The sequence below is a fragment of the Anneissia japonica genome, unplaced genomic scaffold (assembly GCF_011630105.1).
Source record: "Anneissia japonica isolate Jap-2015-1 unplaced genomic scaffold, ASM1163010v1 scaffold287711_len853857_cov187, whole genome shotgun sequence".
NCBI classification, from domain to species: Eukaryota; Metazoa; Echinodermata; class Crinoidea; order Comatulida; family Comatulidae; genus Anneissia; species Anneissia japonica.
Genome location: NW_022753410.1, coordinates 695766 through 714813, shown reverse-complemented (window position 1 = coordinate 714813; position 19048 = coordinate 695766). Strand labels below are relative to the sequence as shown.

Genomic DNA, 19048 nt, shown 5'->3' with positions numbered 1-19048 from the left:
GTATCCCCCCCCCCCCCAACATATCCTGTGCTTTTTTTACATAGAGCTTTAAATTGGCTGGTAATCAATTTAAGAGGATAGTTGAAATAAAGTCTGTAAATTGGCAGAAAATGAATTGTTTTGACCTGTGTCTTATTTGAAAGTTTATAACTTAAATTTTAATCTATTAAATGAGCTAATGAGCCAAGGATTTTTACAGACAGTATATTAACTGAAGGTAATTTATACTGGACTAAAGAATTTGTGATTTTAAAAGGATATCGACCAACTTCATATTTTCCCAGGGTGTTTTTTTTTTTTTTTTATCCTGTTCACATCTCTATATCACATTATCTCGTTGAAAGTTATTTGAATCAAGTACATGAGAAATCCAATGATTTTATTTAGTTTTTTAGGGTTGTCTAGGTCTTATAGTCAGTATGTCTTTACCAAAGTTAACTAATACTGGACTAGAGAATTTATAATGAATTCGGAAAGATATCGGCAGCATATTTTTCAAGGTGTTTTTCTTTTTCTCCCGTTCACATCTCTATATAACATTCTTCAATTAAACTAATATCTATAATCTGTAGAACTGTATATAAGACCATTTTCTAAGCTTTAGTATACTGTATAACCTTACTCATTATTAGTATAATTAATTATAATTAAATAAATTGAATTTGTCAGGGATTTGACAATGAGCTTGTGAATAAGAAATACAAGTAAATTGATTGGATGATTGATTTAAATACAGGTGGTTGTTCCCGGGAAGAATCAGGAGTACTGTAATCAGTATAAATTATTTGGTTAAGCAAGATATTCTATGAATAAGGTATAAAAAGTGTTTTTTTTTTTTTAATTAGAAAAATCATAAAAACAAAACACTTTTGGACAAAATATTTTGAAAGCTAAAGGTGCTTAAGTAGGTCCAGGAAATGTGTTATCCTGCTCTGAACATTTATTTTGCTAAACCCTCACCATATTGTATTTTAATACAGGATTACTATTTAAGATTATTATTATTTTTTTTTTTTTTTAATCTTCCAATGGTATTTATACTATTCACATTTACCTTTGATCAGCACCTAGAATTGAGGAAATTATTTTATTTTATTATAATACTTAGCCACAATTTGTATTTTCATCACAATATTATAAAGAACAAATTAATTTGCCCTTTTGAAAGTTTTGTAAAACAATAGGAGTTAATATATTTTTTTTTATTAACAGTCATGTGGCTTCACAGAATTTCCCCAATTTCTCTAATTCCCCCAATTTACATATGCTGCATGAGGAAAATTTACCTTTCCTAATCACCCAGACAATTGTCTTTTTCCCATTAGAGTGACATCAATGGCTAATGATCTGTTGTGATGTGTCAATAATATGGGTGTGATATGTTATCGTTATGCCCACATATAAACATCACTAATTTGTCTTATAAATATGTATTAGTGAGGCTAGAGCCTTGATGAAGGCAAAGTCAAAACTACATAAAATATACTGTATTACTGTACTCTTGCACTTAAGATTAAAATTTTTTTTAATCGTCATGGAAACAAAATATGCTTCCATGTAAACTGGAGTTACTCAAGTAGTGACTTGCAGCGATTTCTTTTTATATATAAATAATTGTAAATGGGTATGTTAATGATTAAATGATATTCATCATAGTTAAATATTAAGCGAGTCAAAGTTCGGCTTGTCAGATTTCAAATAAACACTGTTTTTTTGATACATCATCCGCCTTCAAAATGGATACTGTAGATTTTGGATAAACATTAAGTTGTTGAACACACTGTCAACAAATAATATACTGGTGTATATTTGTATTTAATGTGGATTTCCTTCAAATTAAAGTACTTGGATCATGTTGAGATTTAAATCTAAAATGAAATCTAACAATTTTTTTGAAAAATATATGTTCGGGACAGTGATTTATTTAATGTATAGTGACGGCACACATGCAAGTTTATAAAGGCTAACCTTTAACCTTCATATGCAATTAGTCGTCTGCTAGATTTTCAAAATCCAAACATACATGCTCTGACTATTCATTCTAAAGAAAGTTTGAATCTAATCAAGATGCAGCCATTTTTATATTTTAGCTTGCATTTTTACGACTGTTGCTTTCCATATCCCATTCTATTGATCAATGTAACATATCTCAGCTTGTGGCGGATGATGTATCGAAAATTGCTTGATTAATTTCAGGTCCTGCATGCTTTTTCATCTTCCTTCTGTTCCGAGTCCTCTATTATGATTTTTGTTCTGTCAATAAAGTCAGCTTTGTGATATGATAAAAGTTCATTTGTTTACATTCTTCAATTTGTGCATAATCTAAATACTGTAAGATGAATAACATTAACATGATGAAAATGCAGACAACTGGTACAACTTGTTAAAAATTGTTAATTGTAATTTTCACAAAATTCATTAGCATGTACATTAAAATTTAAAATTAATTTACTTTAAAAAAAAAAAAGGACTACTAAACAATCATTGTTTAAATAGACCAATTATAAAAACATGAAATTGGTGTTAATGTTCTTGCACCAAGGTGGTAGGTCAAATCAAGGGGTGGGCATAAAAGTGGGTCGGAGATCCAAAGTGAATTAATTTTTTATTTAACACAGATAGATGGCCACATCCAAACTTTTGACGTTTCCAGTGTCCTTACAAAACCCTTCATGCCCTACTTTTATAATGCTTTATTTTCACTTTTTACAGATGATCAGTGTCAAGCCATAAAAAACAATGGGTTTTCTAGCCAAAGGTAGTTAACAAACAACACACACAGGTTTTTTTAATCTACAGGCCGCAACAAAATCACCATCAGGCAACATGTGGCTGGCAGGCCACACTTTTTCCATCTGGTTCTGATAAAAATTTGAAACAAAGGATACAGATAAAAGCAATGTTTGATTACTAAATGTTTTCCCAGACTCCTTACTCCCACTACAATTAAAAGTGGCTTAACATATATTTTACTCAACAGTATTATGCAAAAATTTTCATAAACTCACAAATATAAATATAGTACTGTATTTAAAAATTGTCAAATTGGTTATAATTGTTGCAGCTCTCTACATATTAATATTCAAAACAAAATACAGTTGTGTAGATATGTGGCTTTAGTTAGCAATCAGAGTGTGGGGTAGTATAAATTGAGAAGAGGCAAGAGAAAAAAACTGCACTGAGCCCCAAGCCAAAATAATTTTCCCTCAACATTCAAGTCCTATCCTGATAACCTTTTAAAACAAGGTACAAATTATTTCAATAACTTTTCAGTCTAACGCCGGGTACTCGCTGCGTCCGACGGCTGTCAGCCAACGCAATTCCACGAAGAACGCAACGAGCATTGGATCATTTTTAATGACGATCCATTCAGTCTGCTGCTGACAATCAGCAGATGGCGTTGCGTTGTCTAGCCTCACAGGGAACAAAGTTGGATTCATCATGCAACAGTCGTACGACTTTAATACATGCACTGAAATTAAGATTATAAAATATGGATCAAAGGTCTTTGCTGTAGGGACACCAAATTGTCTCGGCAACCCTGTACTGAGTACAACCATTTGCAAAGACTATTTCCACATGGCTTTACATCTCCTAGCAACCATATCCCATGCTGAGTATCAGACTGTCTATAGACTCCTTTCAGACGGCTTCTTGTATCTCATCCCGATGTAATCAAACACATCCTCCTCACTAGAAACCGGTAGTGGCTCACCAGGTATGCCTAAAGGAAATAAAGATTATCTGTTAAGCAAATGTTATGTAACATACATTGTGGGTGCCAAAAGAGGCTTGAAGATATACTCTTATGTAAAATTCTGAAAGATAGCCCTCAATCTTCAATAAACACAGAATTGTTCAAATCATTGTTTGAAGAATTTTATTGAACCCGATAATAACCATCAACCATTGCTTGTTTAAAAAGATCAAATATCTCTTCAACTTCTGAGGCACATATCAAAACAATTCAAATTTTACTTCAAATTCAAACTTATTTACTTTTTTTCTGTGAAAATTGTCTGCCAGACCGGGTTTATGAAAAGAATATGTTATTAACATCTTTAAAAAAGTAACTACCTTTATTACAAAGTAATCAATTAAATAAGCATTAATTAGTTGATGGATACTGGCTCTATATATAAATACATGAATACTAGTAATAAAGGAAAGTAAATTCATATTTTTCATCATCCCTACCCCATTATCTCCACCATCAGTTCAGAGTTAAACAATGCAAGTTTAAAAAAATGAACAAAGCAAATATACAACCTCATTACATAATTAAGTTTTTTAATGGACAGTATAGAACACATGAGCAGCATACCTGTACTTCCCATTGGTCGAATTGTATACTCGTTCAGAGTAAACCCTTCCTCCAAGGCCTTGCCTCTCATCTGTTTATTGAAGACATCACTGCCGGTAAAATACAAAGTACCACAGAAGTACTGGTCATGAGGAATAAGCCTGATATCAATTCTTCGGTATAAACGCTCACCTTTCGGGTTTTCTTCATCCTTAGGGAGCCTACAAACACCCTTAAAAACAATTGAAGAGAAATATGTGAAGTAATCCAATGAATCAGCATTTAAAGGAGTTATGAATAGAATTATGCACACGCATTTTCTTGTAATCGCGTCGTAACCTCCAAGATTACTTGCCGTCTCAAATCTAAAACTCACTATTGTGTGTTTATGAATGTTAGAAATAAAACAATGCTCTATTTTATCAGAATATATGGATAAACTGTACATAACAATTGTTTTAAGTGATTTATATTCAACAAATCCTAAATTTTGGTCATAATAATAGATATTTATTTCACAGAATAACAAAAAATGGCCGACAATGCATTGTAGGGAAGGAAAATATGGCAGCTTGAAAGTTGGTGAATTTCTTCAAAAATGAATGCACATTTAATAAAATGACTAAATTTTAGGGTTTAGATAAGATAGTATAATACATACTCCAAGTATCGAAATGCACGCCATCGTACTTGGAGTATGTATTATACTATCTTATCTGAGATTAATCTGTGGACCTTTCAGTTTTAGGGTTTAGGGTTGGAATATTGAACCCAAACTTCAAAAATATGTTTATGACATAATTACGTTCTGCTCAAATTATGTTATTAAGGTCTATTTGGGCATGTTTCTCGAAACCTGGTGATGCAAGTTTACAGCCCTTTTGTGGTTTTGGGTCACATCTATCATAATTCTTATTTATATATAATACATAATAATCAGATAATAAAAAACCCCTATCTTACAAGTATAACTTACCATGAATTTTGTATCACCAATAGAAATGGTATCCGTGACAAAATTTGATTCCTTCATGGTGTCCACCAAATTACGAAGTAGTTCCGGCTTTTTATCATCTGTGGAAGAATAGGATTCATGTGCAAGAAGGCAATCAATATCACCACTTGACACAGCACCCCTCCTATAGCTTCCGCATATTGTCGCAATATAGTTCTTGTCAAGACCCTTGACTTCTGTTAAAATGATGCTCTCAAGCTGTTCCATTTCAGAACGAGGAATTCTTTTTTCAAAGTCTTCAAAATGCCTGAAATGTTATATTAAGTATAGTTATGAGGAATTAGTGTTCTGTGTAAAAAATGTTAGGATTAACTCACAAAAGAATGAAGACATAATCCAGTGGGGTTGTCCTGGAGGTGAATAGGGCAATCCCCTACTCCTTTCTAAAAGGTCTACTGCATTCTACAGAGTCTGAAAGAAAGGTAGTGTGCTATCATGATTGGGTACCAAAGATATGAAAAGATCTCCACGGTTCAGCGCACACACAATGGATATACAAGTTCAGTCGGATGAGCAAAGCTGATCTCACTCTATATAAGATTTAATAATACTACCAGCCATTTGTTAAAATATTTTTGGTGCGAACATCATATGATGTTCTTGGAAAAATATAGCCATTGGATTTTTTTTTCTTATTCTTGTTTGTCTCAAAGTGTGTCAACCATAGCCTTTTATACAACTCTAATATACAGGCCTCCCTCTATATAAAGACCCCTCCAACTAAACCCCATTTTATGTGGTGCCATATTAACAAAGTCTTATCTTCATTATTCTAATTAGATACCACAGCTGCTAAAGACCATGGAAATCCTAGTCACAAAGGTGGTTGGAGAGAGACCTGAATTAAATTATGTTATACATATTATTTTATCTCAAATACCAAAGTTCTAATGTTGCTAAGATTTTATCTTCATTAAATGAAACCTTGGTATAAAAATACTCCTCATACGTATTCTCACCTTAAGCCAATTTTTTGATGATGGTTTAGTTTATCCTCACTCTTTCTTAATTCTGAAAATAATAATAATAATAATAAAAAAAACAATTCAGAAATAGTAATATTGAAAACTATATAAAACGTCTTGTTTTCAGACTACAAGTCCTCTTAGCACACCCATTTATTCTCACCTTCAATTGTTGTGATACCTTCATCAACAAGCTTCCTAGCTGCAGCTGGGCTAATGAGTAAATTATAAAGAAGGTTATTAAAAAAACATAAATATCTCATCACTAACATTATTAAAACCAAGGCTCCCAAGGCCAAAAATACAGATTTTTGAATATTAAAAAATAACAACCCTTTATAACACATCTTTCCCCAAGTTTTTAAATATATTTGTATTTCATTAACCGTTTTTGTGTTTTTCGTCTAAACAATCTTTTTGTGTCTTAGAAAAACCAGTTGTACAACACATCAAAATTGTTTTCCCTCCAGAGCCTGGCTTTAAGTAACATGGATGAATGATATTGGTAGAAAAGTGTCAATGCAATGTTGTGACTAAAGAAAACTATGCAAGAAAAAAGCTTACTATATTTCTTAATTCCCTTACCCGATTCCTGTAACCCTCGTCAGCAAATTTATTGCTACACTTGTGTCATCAGCACGGATATTCTCAAGCTTCTGAAGTTTTCCAGTCTTCATAAATTCATCAATTTTCTTGCCAATTTTATCCCCAATACCATTCTGAGAAAAAAAAGAAAAAAAAACCACCCCATAGATGTCACAACAGTCAAAATCGAAATACAGTAATGTATTATCAAACAAATATACTTGTGTTAAGCTCCATTTAAGTTTTAGTGATGATGGGACATGTCCATATATGGCTGTGATATTGACTTTTCTGCTAAGCCCCTCCCCATGGATATTGTTGCTAAGGTCCTATACATGTTTGTAGGACACATATTTCAGGCCCTGTTCTGATTGGTCAGTTGTCAAGTTTGATTGAAACTCCAAAAAGATCCAATATCTGTCACATAAAATTTGACATTGTGCCACAGCATTATAAATGTATCTGAGGGTGTAGAAAACTTCTGTATTGTATGTTCTGTAATTTATGTAGAGTAAATTAAATATACTGTACCATATGATTATAATGTTACTTACCAGTTTTTTAGCATCGTCTCCATCGATCACTCGAGTTGGATGCTTGGCCAGGACACTAGCTGCCTTGCGATAGGCGTTGTACTTGTGCATTGCTCTTGTAACATTTTTCTCATAATTAGCAAGTTCTGAAATAAAGAGCAAATACACTTTTTTTTTTTTTTTTTTATTAGAACACAGAGGCTGAAATTGCTTAAAAATCAAGAACAAAATAAGAACAAATTGAGACTGAGTTCAACAACCAGGGCTTTTTTTTGTGGGGCCATTTTTTGCTGGGCCTTTCTTTCAGGGCCATTTTTTGCAGGGCCGCTTTCACCTCCAGTGTATACTGCTGTACAATAATAATTTTCCATGTTTGAAAAGTGTGTAAAATAAGAACAAAATAAGAACATTTTGAGCCTGAAATTGGCCAAAAATAAGAACATTGAGCCTGGGCAAAATTTTACTGGTTCTTATAAAAAAAAAAAAAGTGTAAACAAATCTGAAATGGTTTGACATCACTGTGAGTGAGGCCCGTATCCAAGGTCAATGGACATAAACCTATGTTGTGTGTATATTTGTTTATGTCGATTCACCTTGATACGGGCATGCACAGTTCAAACTACGAGTTGGCTTATCAGCTAGGCCTAGCCTAGCATGCTGACTCTAAAATGTGAATGTGATGTGCTATTATAAACCACTGTAATGTCTCAATTTAAATCATAATGCCGGATTTAATGCGCTATTAAAGGTGCTAACTTCACTTGAAGCCCACCAACTGCACTCTATTATTAGCACCCTCCACTATGACCAGAATTCATTTTAAATAATCTAGCTAGGAATAGGCCTGTAATCCTAGACAGCACCTCCCAGGTGACAAAAGTCGTTAGTCTGGCCAGAGGAGCATCTCTATCAGCTGGAATAAGGGCCTACTACTACTAGTGTAGTTTTACCATGAAGGTTGTCTTATTTATAACATAGGGAAAAATGTGTTACAATCGTCTGACTCAGTCTATTGTTTGATTAAATAATGCAAATGGTCAGAAGCCTACTAGAGAGTTGTAGGACTCAGGAGGCCTACTAGCCTAGACAATTCAAACTGTTTGCTTACCAGTGAGGAAATCAACAAAGTCTGCGTTTGGATTTGCTCCTTGTGGCGCTTTTCTTTTACTCATATTTCACCTTAAGATTTTTAGTTACGTGTGGCAAACAACTACTTTATTTAGTTACGTGTGGCAAACAACTACTTTATTTGTACAGAGTAAAGCTTTGACTTTCAACTGTTTTGCGGCCTGGTCGCGGTCTGGTCTTGTCTTCTTTTAAAGCTAAACAGTAAAAACAAAGGACATTCAACTCGAGCGCCTTCGAGCGTGTACAATTAAACTCGAGCAAGTGAATCATTGAGGTGTGACGACAAAAACGATTAACAACAACAACAACGATAGTCTCAAAAGTATCGATATGGAAAATGGCTGAAAAATGTTGTGAAACTCCCAAAATAGCCACATATCAAAGACAGAATGTAGTATCGGATGATGTATCGCAACTCAAAGACTGGAACAGCAAGAGTTTTAGAAGTTATACGTTTCCAACAAAGGAAATCCCTAGGCTAGATGTTTCGGATCCCGAAGTTGAGCGACTGATTTTGGCGGAGGTAGGCCGTCTCTCTCCCCTGGCCTAGACGTCACGTAGCCTTGCTACTACGCTAGCCTAGGCATATATAGGCACATTTTTTTTGCCATCCCAAACTCTAATACGACACCACTTTTTTAAAGTACTAACTAGGGGCCTAGGCCTATGCTTAACAATTTTCAATCATACATTGTTAGCTAATTGGTAACTACGACTAGTCTCTCTTCTGTCGCCACTATTCAAACATTGAGTGATACTCCAGCCGGAGTTTATCACTTATACTATCAAGATCAAGATCAATTGATTGTCTATATATAATTTAATGATTTATTCAAATTGCCATGTTATTAAAAAGTGATATTTAATTAATATTAATATTCATACTGGCGCTAATAATGCACTTTAATAGTACTCCACCCTAACCCTAACCTTAACAATAAACTGGAGTTGAGGTTAAGGTTAGGTTTAGGGTGGAGTACTAAAGTGCATTAGCACCTTGACATTTTTTAAACTAATAATAGGCCTAGGCATACTAACTACCACTACTACTAACTAGGCTATATTTGCACTTTTTATTTTGACAGAAACCTGTAGTCATTAAAAACTCAAAACTAGTAAATTCTGCTTTAAAATGGAACCTTGAATATCTAGAGGAGAATATTGGGGCACAGAAATTCTCAGTTTATTCTTCACCAGATCACAAATTTATGTACTTTGATGCAAAGAAAGCAGGGGAAACAAACTTCCAGCCACACACAAAACAGCATCAGATACTGTTTACAGATTTTGTAGAAACATTGAAGAATGCTGATGTTGAAAAGCGAAGGTATTGTTTGTTTTATTATTATTTATTTGTTGTTATTTCGTTATTCTTTAGTTTGTATTGTTTATATATAAGCCATTTAGGGCCTTGGCGGAATTTAGGGGCAGAGTCTCGGTGGGAGGGTGGGGGATGAATGGCCTGGAAGTTCCAGCATCCTTTGGAATTTTGATATAAATTTTATATCTAAGGAAAAAAGACATGATAGAATTTATTAAACAAAATTAAATTCAAACACAGACAGATTATAATGAACCCAGACTGTAAAGTAAGGCATCCGCTGGAAATATGTCCTCCACAAAAAAATTATGGATAGAAATTCGTCTGCCCTTTTAGAAAAATAAGGGCCGATTTCCATGCATATTCTGAAAAGAGTGTGTGTGTACACTTATGCCACGCCGTCATCATGTTACTCCTGTAATCTTGGCCCTTCATTGGCAATAAATTGTTTTCAAGATCCTTATTTATAACATATAAAGCTTTATTATTTTCTCGTCCATCTTATATCACTCAACAAGTTCCTCAATATGTTCCATCTCGCCGCCTTCGTTCTTATGACAGATCATTGCTATCTGTTCCTTGTGATCATTGCTATCTGTTCCTTGTTTCTATACTAAATATATAAGACTAACGGTGATCCTACTTTTTCTTGTGCTGCATCTTCTCTTTGGAATGAACACCCATCTTTTGTTAAAGACTCAATCATACCTTGATTCTTTTAAAATAAACCTAAAGACTTATTTTTCACCAAACTTCAGGGTACAATGCGCCTTTGAGCCTTTGATCATATTTTTTGGAATTGGCACAATATAAATGTTTGATTGATTGATTGATTGAAAGTAGACTTTGACCTAATCTTAATGTGTTATGCAATACCTGTGTTATACAGTTGTGGACCTATTTTCCTAGCGATTTTCTGCGCAAATTTAAGCTAGTGTTCGAGGTATCATCAATGTAATTAAATTACTTTACAGTATGGTAATGAACTGATCTTTACCCATATCAATATGAAATTAGGATTTTTTTCATTTAATAACAACAATCCGACAATACATTCATGTTATTACAGAGTTGGTTAAGCCTTTTTAGGGTCATTATCGATTTTGTTTTACATTGTTTATTCATAGCCATTCCAACCCTCAAATTGTTATTGATTTAGTGTCAGTCGTAGTGGTAATAATAATAAGTAAATGAACAAATTTTATTAATCACCCACTAAACTACTCAGTCAGGATATTTCGGCTGCATTCCCCGGAGCCCTGTTCACCTCCCTGGCTTCGTATCGTAACAAGGACACTAAATCAATAACAATAAGAGGGTCGGAATGGCTAAGAATAAACAATGTAAAACAATAACAATAATCTTTTTTTTATTAAGTCATCAATTTTATTGAGTTTTAATCTGTGAATTGACCAACAAACGAATTGCTATTTTTTTGTGTATGGGTATGCCCCAACCCACTGGAATCTCTACCACTGTAGAAGCCGCATGTGAGATTATTGTATATTTATTAAATTGTTCAAGATTTTTTACTTTGATGTCCCTATACCAGATTTTGTTTTTTCCCATTAGATATTACTTACAACAAACATTAACAGAAGGTGTAGGCAGAAAGATTGTTGAAGATTTCATCAAGTTCAACTGGACGTGGGTAACGGACCAACAGAAACGGTCTGGATGGGGACCTTTGACCTCTAACTTACTTCTGATTGGCATGGATGGTTGGTGTCATGTGGTTTTTTTTGTTTTTTTTTTCTTGCATTCTTTCATTCAAGTTTACGTAAAAGCTTTTTGTCATGCATAATGCACTGTATACAAGTGTAACATTATTAATATTATTTTAATGGAATATATGAATCTACAATTAAAAGATATTTTCCCTCTATGTTTTAGGAAGAGTTAAATCTTATCACTGGGTATAGGTAGTACCCTAGTTCTATGGAGGAATAAGTTTAGCCTTAACCTTATTCCCCATTGCCTAGTTCTCAGTAGTTTTAGTCAAGAACAAAACAAGGTGTTTTGTCCAGCACAGCACTAATTAGTAATTAATACATTTTATATTCAGGTAATGTAACTCCAGCACATTATGACGAGCAGCAGAATTTCTTTGCACAGATTCAAGGTTATAAGAAATGCATACTCTTCCCTCCAAATCAATTTGCTTATTTGTATCCATTTCCAGTATCACATCCTTGTGATAGACAAAGCCAGGTGATTATTATGTTTATTTTTTTAAATTATTGATTGCACTCTTGCTTGAGACACAAGATAAAAGCAAAATTTATCGTCAAATGAATTTGAGAAATATTATGGCATATCAAAGAATATTATGTGTGTGTGAAAATGAAATATATATTAAAGTTATAAATATAAATTGATGAGCTATCTTCTGAATTGCAGATTAAAAAATTGCTTGCTAAGTATGTAGTGGATTAGGCCTATCTGAATCCAATTTTGGTTATTTTCTTTTTCTTGCCTATGTTATACTCTGCCTGATTTATTTCATGGTGTATGAACATAATCGATGTATTGAACCTTTGTAGGTTGACTTTGATAGTCCAGATTTTGCGAAATTCCCCAAGTTTTCTCAGGTCAAAGGTTATGAAGCTGTTGTTGGGCCTGGTGAAGTTCTTTACATCCCAATGTACTGGTAAGTCTCTGTTTGACAAAATAATGTAAGTTGCCTAAATATGGTCATGATGACATCACATCATGCCCATATATAGGCACACCATGACTATATATGGGCATACAACAGTTTTTATCCAAGAAAATTTGATACAGAACTTATTGTCTATGCTGTTTTCTAGGGTGCAGCCACTTCAGAACACACTTGGTTTCAGACAAAATAAATTTTGGAAATATGTACTACACTGCAGATGATGAAGCCGGCATAGACTGCTTGCGAAAGTGTTTTTAATAAATCATTAGTTATTCTTTAATTTCATTCAATCATTTTTATTTCAAACACAACAAAGAATTCACAGCAAAGTATAAAATAATATCAAAATTTTACAATTCATGAAAAGTATTGTTATTATTATTATGTTACGAAAACCTGCCTTAAGGGGAAATTAGACAATGGAGAAATCAGAGAACAATAGAAAAAACAAAGGGGAAAATAACATGATGTTATGGGGAAACAACAAAAGATATTCCCCTTAAGTCCACTTAGCACATATTATTATTATTATTATTATTATTATTATTATTATTATTATTATTATTATTATTATTATTATTATTTTATTATTATTATTTATTATTATTTTTATTGTTATTATTATTTATTATTATTATTATTTTTATTTATAAATTATATTGCAATTATCATTTCTGTCGAGCTTACTAATATAACTTATAACACAAAAGCCATCATGTATGTTGTAGCAAGGCAAAGTTGCAGTACAGGTTACAAAACAAAAACATTACATTAAAGGAGGAACAACTAACATCACAAAAAAAAAAAAAAAAAAAAAAAAAAAATGGCACAGCAAAAATTGAACATTCCAACAATTTTACATCAAAAATACAAAGTCAATAAAAGCTACTTGTGTTTTATTTTAGAGATTTAACTCAGGCTTCTACATACTTATTTTACTGTATAGGTGGCATCATATAGAATCTGCAATGGGCATAGGTCCAACAATATCGGTCAACTTTTGGTACCGAGTAAGTAGTATTATTGTACAGGTCTCCCTGTAATTAAACACCTCTTCAATTAAAGACCATTTTTCTGTGGTCCGATATTAACAAATGTCTTTTATCTTTATTATTCTAATTATAAACGATTGCAACACCGGCCAGAAAAGTGGTCTTTAATTGGAGGTAGACCTGTATTATGTTATGGTTATTCTCGTTATTGTTTTCTTTGTTTTATTGTATAATATTATTATTATTATTAGTATTATTATTATTGTTATAAATGACGGTGTTGGTGTCCCCATTGTGGCAGTGGTGGTGATGGTTATAATGAAAAACAATGAATTGATGAAGGAATACAGTACTGTAAATCCTCGAATTAGCGCCGCAATGCTTATAAAATTGTTGGAGGCTTCAGTGCGGCACTTATTCGAGAGTGGTGCATATGAAAAAAAATAATGGCATAGTGCTTTCCATGCCCGTTTCTATGTTACCTATCTCACATATTTCTGTGAATATTGCCTAAGCGCTTGGAGGATTTTTTTATTTAAAGGCCATCCATCCACCTAGTAGAAGTAGTTCAGCCTATCATAGACCTTACAGCAACGTAAATAAACGTTTATAAAGATGCCAGACTGTAGGCCTGCATTGAAAATATATCCTCCACACAAAATATAGGCCTCGAAATCCATCCACGCATTTCTGAAAATAAGGGTCGATTTCTGTGCAGATTTTGCTAAAAATTAGACTTTGACCTATTCTTAACAAATAACTACTGTATTATGCAGAAGTTACGATTCTGTGCAACTATTTTCCTAGTAATTTGCCACACAAATTTGAGCTAGTTTTTGAGGTATCATCCACGCAGTTAAAAAAGCTTTACTGTATGTTAAAGATACGATTGTGTCTTCTTTGTGTCATTTATTTTAAAACTGTATACATTGTATTTAAAACCCTGTTTCTCAAGTGTTTCATTACACACAGGGTAATATGTAGGCCTCACCATTAAGCACTGCGGCGCTAATTCAAAATAGAATACTGTATGTTTGGTGTTGCGCTTGTTCAAGAGCGCTTATTTTGAGGATTTACAGTACCATATCAAGATTGCATTATTCTTGTAGGCTGCAATGACACCTAAAGTGATTGACTATCCACTAAAGGATGTGCAGAAGGTCTCTATAATGAGAAACATTGAGAAGATGTTGGCGGAAGCCCTAAAAGATACAACTGAGGTAAGCCAGAGGCTTGTTATTTCAGCAGTTAGGACTTCGGACTTGCAGTCATGTGCTCTAATCCTATGACTCGATTTTTAGTCTAACATGGGGATATAAAATGAATTGAAGGGCCAAAGTGAATTTTTGATTTAATACTGAAGGCCACACTCTAACTTGTGATGTTTTATAGTAAAAATCCAGTGTTACCTTTGATCTTTCCTGAAAGTAATTTAAATATCTTGTTTGCTAATTACATACAAGGCCAAACTATTTTAACTACCTTTTCTGATTATATTCATCAACTCTCTCGTATGGTCTCTTCCGTACACCTTTTGTGCAAGTTAATTTATGTGTCAATTTTCCTCATAGATTGGACCATTACTACATATGATGGTTGATGGACGCTTTAAGAATTGTGAGAAAGATATAATGGGAAACACAGAAGAGGAAGAGAGAAAGAAAAAGTAGATTGAGAGGAGAATATACCAGACTGTGGCCTTCTAACTGTGGGGGAACAATGTAATGCAATTTTATAAGATTCAAGATCCTTTATTGCTGCAAATGCCATCAATGCTGTGGTGGCTCCAGAAATTTGCCGACAAGGGGTCAAACATGTCCGACAGCAGGGTCAGCAGGGTCCGAATCAAGAGGCCGACTAGAGCCTAGATCAGGGTCCTGGAATAAAAAATGCTGGTAGGGTTCATGGAGAGAGTTTTATGATTTAGTATGGTCCAAAATTGTGATTTTAGACCACAATATTTGTAATTGGCAATAAAAATAACGTTTTGGATAGGCAAATTAATGTTTTTGGTGCAATGACCTCGTCATTGCACCCCCTCATGGCATTGGGCAACAGGGGGTCCAGGCTTGTGCTATGGGAGAAATTCCCACTGTCCGCCTGCTGAGGCTGCCACTGCATCAATGGCCATTATCCGCTTCATAACTATATTACAGTCAGAATGATAATATATACATTTGCATAGAAACAGGCTTTATTCTACTGTATTTGAAAATTTAAGTGACCAAGAAGTGTTGTAAAAACATAAATGTACAATTGAAATTGCAAGTGAAGTACCCCTTTAGGGATGTGATAATTATATTGGTAAATGCTTCTTTTGAAGCTTCTGTATGATGAAATGTGAGTTATTGAATTTTAATGAACTAGAAATCACACTAAAGCTAAAATTCTGCAGTCGAAATTTATTATATAATTATCATTGACAGATTTATATGCAAAGGTATAACCAATATCTGTATTTCTCAGATACTCTATGGCTACACAATTAGCATTTGTCTACGTGGCTTGTCAAATGCAGTATGGTATGTGTAAGTGCTATGAAATTTTTGTCCACACTATCAACTTTTATTTGACAGAAGTTTGTTATATGCCCATATATGGTCATGATGTGATGTCATCATGACCATATTTAGCCATGTCAGTTTTATATTTACGTTGTTTATTTCTTTTTCCGTATAAATATAATCAAACACAGAGATGGTAATATATTAGACAGAATATGCCAGCTATTATCTTTTATAAAGTTCTTTATCTTACGGTTATAGTAAGGGTATGGAAGGGAGGTTTGTGCTACCTATAATTTATAAGCCAAGATATAAGTTCAAATCAGATTTATAATGTTATAAAAAATATTGATATATTCTATGTAAAGTTAGATTATAATGAAATTTAAAATGTTATCGAGATATATAAATGAATTTTACTCTTTTTTTAAAGTTCTCTGTTGCAATTAATTAGTGAAGCAGTATCGGTATATTGTTATACAAATAGTGAATGTTTATGAGTAAAATGGGAAGAATATTTTCATGAGTTGAATGGAACAGTTAATCATTCAACAAATGAAAAGATTCTTTCCATTGTACGAATACAAAACATTCATTATTTGTTTTATAACACACCTAAATAGTTCAGCAAGAAGTAGGCCTAAGAAAGGTTACAGGTTGCGTGACATCATTTCATGGATTTAACAACTCCAGAAAAGCTCGGTCCCACGTCTTTTAAACCATTCAAATGGGCAAAATAACTAATGTCATGTGGTACAAAATCAACCAATTAAATAACTGGGATCTAGTTAGATGTGTTATAAAATTTAAGTGTGAATGTGTGTTAAGTTTGTTACATTTATTCCAGGTTCCATCCAAGTATATTAAGGTGTTTTATGGGATTAGTAAAGATTTGATACTCAAGCTAAAGAGTGCCTTATTATTGTGTTTAAAATCTCTTGTTATTATCATCAATGTAGCAGTTATTCCCACCTTTAATTTTTGGGCTATTACTACTTAGTGTTTTTATAATTGTTTTATTATAAATTCATATTCATCAATGTCAGCTGTATTTTTTTTTTTTTTTTTTTTTTGTGAAATGTGTTACTAAATGATTTATGAACCTTTATTAGTGTTTGGTCTTATATGTATAATGTGGTAATTGTGTCACTAACTTTCTATTCTTAACATGAGTTAAGTAAACTGACCATTTAAGGAATCAGTAGTACAGTGGTATTAAAATGTACATGATAAATAAAGATGTTAAAACAACTGATGAGTACAACCTAATTAATTTTGTTGTTCATTCATTCCCTGATATAGTCCCTTAAATTCAACGATCTTGGTAGTAAACATTCTATAAATAATAATTTAAAAAACAATTGACCTGCTTCAATGAGAAACATTTATTTGACTGTTATGAATGGGTTTTTATAATTTTTTAAGGGGTTCCCCAGATTTTACCAAGACAGAATAATCTTTTAATCTTAAACCGATATACTGTATTACCGAATTTCAGTACTTATCATCATTTTGTAACATAACATACTATCATCCTTGTTAAACTTTGTGATTAAAGCTGCAATCGCACAGGATTTCACCGAGACAGGGTAACATTCAAATGGGTATACTGTATCTTGTTGCTCTTTGCACTTGGATTTTTTTCAGTCAGTTTTAATGCAAGAAATAGTAAAACTAACCAAGCCGTGAAAATCAACTACGATATTGAGGGCACCAATCTGTGACATATCTCCATTGTGTAACGCTCAAATGACTCGGAAAGTTCAACCTAAAAGCATGTTGGCATTGGACTTTCAGCTCTGTAAAACAATCCAATTGGTTACAATAACCACTTGTCTCGGGAAGTTTTCCTGAGAGTTAAGTTTCCTGAGCTGTTCGCATTGGACTAATTATGGTAAAACTAACCAGCCTCTCAGTTTTACTGGAAGAAGTTCAGTGCAATGGTGGCTTTAGGTGCTTGTCTTCTTATTCAGGGTTTTAGGTTCAAATCCTGTAACACGCCATTATTTTATCTCACGACTGAAAATAACCTTATTTGAGTGAATCACGTCAGCATTCCAATTAGAGCATTTATCAACCTTTAGTCATTGTAGGTTGTTAGGAAATTGGAAATAATGTGCAAGAGATAATAAGCACCCATGGGGCTAATTAACAATTCTTGCTTTCAAACAGGTGCATTGAGAGAGGAATTAATTGGATGAGGAATTAATTGGATACTCAACACTTAAAAGTTCACATTTTCATAGCAAACTTCTGTTCATTTTACGGAGACAGGATGTCCTGCATTATCATTCATTTCAGCATGTTATGTTAAACATAATGCGCAATGGTTATAAAACAGTTTGAGAGAGCTGTATTTCTCATTGGTAATAGAAAAACATTTCTGGAAAAACTTGAATGCACTGCATTTATACTGCTTTTTGCTGAGTTTTAATATTACTTATTACAGACTACTGGTGTCGGGCCGTAAAAAACAAGGGGTTTTTCTTGCCAAAGTTGGTAGGCGCCCCGCACACATGGTTGTCGCGTGCTGCAACGTAAGCCGTATGTGGCCCATGGGCCACACTTACCCACCAATGTTGTAGTATCTATGTATCAATATCATCTCCTGAATACACTCTACAAAGTAAACTATTACCACTGGTTACAAGTGCAAATTTTAATGTCGCTATTCAAATCATAGCCGGAGCACAGATCAACACAAACAAATATATACACAACAATACCCCATCAAAAAATGGTAGAATCCACTGTACAACGTGAACACAAGTTAGCCATGGTTATAATGTACATACATCAGCCTTTATCATGTTTACACCATATTTATATCATAGATTGGGAGGAGCAAATACGGTATGAGAGGGATGATCTTAGAAGGAAATTGTCCAAATTTGAGTTTTGTACCAGATAATCACATCTTTTACTAGCTTTTTATTTCACAGAAGACATGATCCTACACTGTATTTGGTTAGGCCAACCATATACATCTCAAGACAGGCACACACTACATTGCACAACCAGTGGCGGCTCCAGGGTATAT

The 19048-nt window shown here is 33.4% G+C and overlaps 2 protein-coding genes across 2 annotated transcripts; one reads left to right on the top strand and one right to left on the bottom strand.

Annotated features, from left to right (window-relative positions):
- Window positions 1-624: 624 nt before the first annotated feature.
- Window positions 625-8715, bottom strand: LOC117122895 (DNA polymerase beta-like). Its single transcript, XM_033268668.1, has 8 exons — window positions 8510-8715; window positions 7423-7547; window positions 6869-7002; window positions 6447-6496; window positions 6278-6329; window positions 5280-5565; window positions 4325-4535; window positions 625-3724 (listed from the first exon to the last, which is right to left on the bottom strand). The coding sequence occupies exons 1-8, from the start codon at window positions 8571-8573 to the stop codon at window positions 3630-3632; spliced, it is 1017 nt and encodes a 338-aa protein (XP_033124559.1). The 5' UTR covers window positions 8574-8715; the 3' UTR covers window positions 625-3629.
- Window positions 8716-8725: 10 nt separating this feature from the next.
- Window positions 8726-17261, top strand: LOC117122894 (hypoxia-inducible factor 1-alpha inhibitor-like). Its single transcript, XM_033268667.1, has 8 exons — window positions 8726-9052; window positions 9615-9856; window positions 11423-11571; window positions 11916-12061; window positions 12394-12500; window positions 13459-13522; window positions 14614-14724; window positions 15076-17261. Exons 1-8 carry the CDS (start codon window positions 8867-8869, stop codon window positions 15172-15174), a joined length of 1104 nt encoding a protein of 367 aa, XP_033124558.1. The 5' UTR covers window positions 8726-8866; the 3' UTR covers window positions 15175-17261.
- The last annotated feature ends 1787 nt before the right edge of the window (window positions 17262-19048 follow it).

Excerpts from the sequence above, each read along its gene's own strand:
- LOC117122894 (XM_033268667.1), top strand. The coding sequence starts at position 8,867 with ATGGCTGAAAAATGTTGTGAAACTCCCAAAATAGCCACATATCAAAGA. Across the intron at positions 12,501-13,458 it reads CTTTACATCCCAATGTACTG|GTGGCATCATATAGAATCTG; the intron begins GTAAGTCTCTGT and ends TTTACTGTATAG. Across the intron at positions 14,725-15,075 it reads CCCTAAAAGATACAACTGAG|ATTGGACCATTACTACATAT; the intron begins GTAAGCCAGAGG and ends TTTTCCTCATAG.
- LOC117122895 (XM_033268668.1), bottom strand. The coding sequence starts at position 8,573 with ATGAGTAAAAGAAAAGCGCCACAAGGAGCAAATCCAAACGCAGACTTT. Across the intron at positions 7,548-8,509 it reads CTTTGTTGATTTCCTCACTG|AACTTGCTAATTATGAGAAA; the intron begins GTAAGCAAACAG and ends TCTTTATTTCAG. Across the intron at positions 5,566-6,277 it reads CATCAAAAAATTGGCTTAAG|GCATTTTGAAGACTTTGAAA; the intron begins GTGAGAATACGT and ends ATAACATTTCAG.